This window comes from Populus euphratica, unplaced genomic scaffold (assembly GCF_000495115.2).
Source record: "Populus euphratica unplaced genomic scaffold, PopEup_1.0 scaffold94.1, whole genome shotgun sequence".
Lineage (NCBI taxonomy): Eukaryota > Viridiplantae > Streptophyta > Magnoliopsida > Malpighiales > Salicaceae > Populus > Populus euphratica.
Window position 1 is genome coordinate 18,056 of NW_011499977.1, and position 5,854 is coordinate 23,909.

The 5,854-nt window shown below is 29.1% G+C and overlaps 1 protein-coding gene across 1 annotated transcript; it reads right to left on the reverse strand.

The window, feature by feature from the left end:
* Window positions 1-3,993: 3,993 nt before the first annotated feature.
* On the reverse strand, window positions 3,994-4,979 carry LOC105139576 (uncharacterized). Its single transcript, XM_011046054.1, has one exon. The coding sequence runs from the start codon at window positions 4,878-4,880 to the stop codon at window positions 4,341-4,343; it is 540 nt and encodes a 179-aa protein (XP_011044356.1). The 5' UTR covers window positions 4,881-4,979; the 3' UTR covers window positions 3,994-4,340.
* Between the last annotated feature and the right edge of the window lie 875 nt (window positions 4,980-5,854).

Genomic DNA, 5,854 nt, shown 5'->3' on the forward strand with positions numbered 1-5,854 from the left:
AAGGTCATTTGGACTTCTAGAACTCCATATATAGGCTGAACACTAAACAGTATTTAGGCTGCAAGACAGATTTAGACTTCTCCATTGTTGCTAAGATTTGGACTTTCAAACATTAGAATTGAGTCTAGCATTCCTATAAATATTTTAGACTTGTGTTTTAACTTTCTAGTCATATAAACCAAATTGAAATCTATGATCTTCAGCTTCAGATATGACCCAATGACTAAACAATATTCAAGTTTGGATTGAACAAGCATATCTTTTCTAAGCTATGACTAAACACTGTTCAAGTTTGGATTAAACAGGCATATCTTTTCTAAGCTTCACTCTCTCTTTGTCTTTTCAATTTCAATAGTTGAACTCACCAATCAATTATTTGATTTATATAATAGGCCTACATTTAAAATTAACATTTACCATAAATTAAAGGTATTTTATAGTATTCAGACTTATTATTATAAAACATGTTTTAATTAAAGAGTTATTGATACTTCAAATACAAAATACTGATATAAAACCTTGATAAAAATAAACTTTTAAATACTAATCAGTCTGTTTTGTAGCCACACCTAAATATCTTGGGTTTGGTATGTTGTCAGACCTTTTTTAAAAAAAAAAAGATAAAAAAATTTAATCATGATTTTTTTAAAAAAAGATAAAAAAATTTAATCATGATTTATATTTATGATATTTAAATAATTTTTTATTTTTTTATATAAAAAATTAATTAGCATTTCTGTTTAGGATACTTCAAAGGTAATTTAAATATTTTTTTAAAAAATAAAAAATAATTATAAAAAAATTATTTAGAATACTTCAAGGGTAATTTAAATGGTGTGTGTGTGTATTAACATTTCTATTTAAGACATTTTAATGATAGTTTAAATGTTTTTTTTTGTAAGAAATAAAAAAATATTATTTAGAATACTTTAAGGGTAGTTTAAATATTTTTTTATAAAAACAACTAATTAACATTTCGGTTAAGGATACTTCAATGATAGTTTAAATATTTTTTTTAACAAATAAAAAATTAATTAGCATTTCTGTTTATGATATTTTAATGTTAATTTAAATTTTTTTATAAAAAATAAAAAATATTAATTAACATTTTAGTTTAGGATACTTTAAATATTTTTTATAAAAATTAAAAAAATTATTTAGAATATTTCAATAATTATTTTAAATGTTTTGTCAAACATAGCCAAAACCAAAACTATTAAATTTGACTCTATCATCGGATTTAAAGATATTAAATATGACTTGATCCAAAAACTTAAAATACTCTTTACCATTATTTCATATTCTTTATAATTCATGAGACCCGCTATGAGGCGCGGAACAACATCATAATTAAATATTTTTAAACGTGTACACAATCTGAATAAGATGGCTAAGGTCACAAGTCACCCGTCGCAATCCCAAGTTAAAGTTCTTCCACGCACCAACCTTTCCCTTGGCCTCATAGGAGCCATGAAAGTCATGGTGACCACACCATGTCAACACTTCCCACAAGAGAAAAAATACAGTTTCGTTTTCATATTCCCATGTCGCCATAAAGTGACTGACAGGACAATGAAACGACGCCATAACTTAACCAAAACCACAATTCACACAGTCTAGCCACTAGGGTACCCTACCATATATAAATGTATCTAACAGCTATCCTCCAATCTTTGCCTTAAAACGAAAAATGGTTGTCTTTTAGCATTTCCTGTGAACTGAGACGCCTGGCGGTGCAGCTATTTTTTTTATTTATCTATTTTTGTGTGTTTTTAGTGGCTTGGAATGTTTCTTCATTCAGCCACAAAAACAAAGAGGCAAAAACCTCCTTTGCGTGTCAAACTCGAATCCAAAAAATAGAGATAAGTTCATGATCTAAGGCTATATTTGATAATAAGTTTGCATTGCATTTAATAAAAGTATGCTTTTACTAAAAATACAATGATTTGATGATTTTTAATTGTTTTAATAGGATTAAAAAAATAAAAAAATACTTAATAACATTAACTTAGTGTTCATTCGGTATCATAGTCACTTCTATTTTTCAAAGTATTTTTTAAGTTATTTCTCATTTAAATAATATATTTTAATGTATTTTCATAAAAAACAAGTAAACTGTATTTTGCCAAACATTAATTTAATAATCTACTATCCACAATAAAAAAAGAAAAAGAAAAAAAAGAGGGAAATAGAGGGAGACCCGCTTCTGGCAATTATTGCCCGGCTCTAAGCTAATGGATAATAATTTAATTAAATCGCCCTATGTACTAGGTGGATTTCACGTGTGGTTTCTAACACCAAGATCGCATATTTTGATATCGTAGCTTAAATATTAACGTCCAGTTTCTTGTTTATCAAGATTTACAATTTTTAATCTCTCAGAAGCAGATCCAATGTCTAGATTGTTATCCATTTGTCCTAGAATGATTAAAAAACACCCACCATTAATTAGAATCATTATAATATAATTATCCAACAAAGATAATTAATTGCACTGTTGTTCGGATAAAGCACAATAGCCCCGCCTGCCCTACCATTATCTTATCCCATTAACAAGATTAATTAGCTGGTGCCCATGTTCCCTCGTCACTAAATCATTTACGAGTAATGTATCGATAGTTATTTCTGTACGTAATATTCTTTCTTTTTATTATTATTTTTGTGGACCAGTATTGCCAAGCATTAATTAAGTCCTCAAATTCATGCTAATAGGCATACTCGGGTCTGGAAATGTCCTAATATGAGACTCGGCTAAGCTTTGAAAACAATTAATCTCTAGATGCAAGAAATTTAATTTCTATTAACAGCAATAATTACCTTTATAATCTAACAGAAGCCGTTATGAATAAAACTGTAAATTTGACGTTGAAATTACATGTGAACACCAATTTTGTACAAGGAAATGGAAAAGGGCAGATTTGACTTCTTGAAGAAGTTAAGGGATAAATTGGATAATTAGCATATAAAAAGCAAAAAAATAAAAAAATAACATATAAACAAAAAAATTAGTGAGATAATACACTTTAGATGTTACGGTTAAAAACTATGATAAAATTTTAACTGATATTATTTTTCATAATCATCATAATATTTATTTAAATTCAAAGTTAACTTAAAAATTAGCTTGTAAAGAAATCATCTAATTATCAAAACCATATAAATAGAAGCCTAAGTTAAAAAATTTGAAATATAAAAATTTAACGATGAAAATAGTGATTTCATAGCTATTGAAAAAAAAAAACTTCTAAATACTCTTATAAAATTTCAAACATAATCTAATAATTAAATTAAAAATTATTATATTTTTAAATCATTATTATAATATGGTACAATTACAATTCCTTTTAAATCTAAATTTATTTTACTAGTTTATTTAGTCATATATGCTTAAAACCACTTATAAAAATAGCTGTGAGAAATAATTTTTTTAAAATTTTAATTGAAATTTACTAAATAATATATACAAAGTAAACCAAAAAAAACAAATATGCTTTTATTAGTAAAAAAAATCAATCAATTATATAAATATAACCGTTACACTCATTGAAAATTATTGTGCTTAAAAAAACAAACATGTTTAAAGGTATATTTGAAGACGCCTGTCAATTTATATTTTTTAAAAACTAAAAACAAAATTTTGCTAAAAATTATTTACTACAAATTAAACCTTTTATTTTTTTTTTATGATTTGAATATATTTTCAAATATTTTAAAAAAACAAAATATTTTAAAAAACGACATAACAAAACTCCACATCAGCCTATAAATATGATCATTAGGAGACGCAATTATCCTGTAGGCGACAAGATGGGTCATTTATTCATGATTGTAGCCCCTGCTTTTCTTACCAACCCTACCCACAGCAAACCCAAACCCCACCCCCCCTGTTGAACCTCAAAAATTCTCTCCTTCCCATCCATGTTTCCAGAAATGCCCCCATCCCCCCCTCCCCAACAATTTCAACCTCCATACTTGAAAATAACACACAAGAAATTCCACCAGCCAAAACACACATCAATGTTCAAATTGTAATTAATCACATTTAGTAATCGCCTTAATAAAATAAAATAAAAAAGCATCGTAGTTTCCTCATTCCAGTGTCGTGTACAATGTCGAAGAAGTTAGCATATCACAGGGCTTAAAAATTACCACACCGGAGCAGTAGAAAAAAACAAAAAACAAAATTAACTCCTTCCAAGAAGAAAAAGATAAAAAACAAAATGGAGTAGTTTCATCTACCGCGTACTTCCTCTTAATTTAATAAATACCTCTCTCCCTATAAAAATTCCCTCGTTATTTTCCCATATTTCTCTAATAGACCCCAAACTTTTTGATTCTGTTCAGTCTTCGAAGCCAGTTTTTTCCCAGATTGCATTTCTGACCCTACTTAGATCCCTCCCTTTCAAAGTCCTCCCTATCCCCTCATGAACCGAGAAGGACGCAATCCTTGTCCTCGCCATCTGCCTAGCCAACAACTCGTGGGGTGGGACCCTCACTCCGCCATCAAAACAATCATCACCGTCCATGTCGTCGTCGTCGACTTCGCCATCAACAACGTCAGGCCCCCTCCGGTACTCGTCCTTCAATATCTTAGACCAGTCTGGTATATTAACCGGCAGCGACGACGGTGTCCCGCATGCTCTGCCCCCGGGATCTGTTCGCCTGCAGGCAGCCGCAGCAGGAGTTGACTTCTTCGTGAGGCGGGAACTCATGACTGGCTTGCGGAACTCAGGCGAGTTAGAGCGGGCTGTGGTGTGGTAGTAGATTTCGGACTCGTCGAGTTCGAAGGGTGAGTTGTGAGTGACTGGCACGTGGTGGGTCAAGTCAGTTGAAAGGAATCGGTAGTTTTGCCTTGCAAAGCAGCCCTTACTTGTGGCCATTTGGAAGAGAACAGAGAGGAGGAGTTCCTTAGCTGGGCTTAAACTTTAAAAGGGGCGGATTTAAACAGATATGGGGATGAGAAGATGAAAGATGGTATTGGTCTGCTTTTATAAAGGTTGCGTTGAATAATGGATAAGGCTCTTTCTCTCTGCTTCTCTGTTTTTTTCATTGAAATTACCAAGACGCCCTGCGAGTTTCATGGAAATTGCCACGTTGGATTTATCCACCTCCCCCAGAGTAGCCTTGTCGATTTTCTGTTTTTTTGGATGAGATTTCTAATAAAACATTCAAAACCCCATTTTGTATTTAAATCCTACCGCGTTTTTATATATATATATATATATATCATTTTCTTGAAGTAAATAATTTTATACGAGTAATTGCAATAGATAAAAAAAATTAATTAAAAATTCAAGAATATAAATATTTATTTCTATTTATATATGATAAATATTACAAAAATATAAATATAAATACTTTCAAGAATAAGAAAGGCATAAACCCATTACCTAGATATTTTGAAAATATTTATAGTGCTCCAACTATTTTATTTCACCGAAGGGATAGGTAACTATTTTCTCTTGAAAACATAAAAAAAATATTTTATATAATATTAATATTAATAAAAATAATATTTATATCAATATCAATATTGATGAAAATATAAAAAAATTCATAATAGACTCTATATATTATTTTTATATGCAACATTAATATTTATTGGAATAATCTTTAATCAACATTAATAATAATTAAAACAATAAATGCTATTAGAAGATTCTTACATGTCTAAAAGTTTTGAAAAACAACTATCCTAAATTTTGGTTATTTTATATTAAAGATTATAATATAATATTGTGTCCTGAAATAGGCTGTATAAAGATTTTTAATTTTGAATATGTTGAAATTTGGATTAATTTCAAAGTAAAAGTTGTTAAATCAAATATTTTATTAAATTTATATTCATTTGGCT

Bases quoted from the DNA above. Each gene is read 5' to 3' on its own strand.
- LOC105139576 (XM_011046054.1), bottom strand. From the start codon at position 4,880: ATGGCCACAAGTAAGGGCTGCTTTGCAAGGCAAAACTACCGATTCCTT.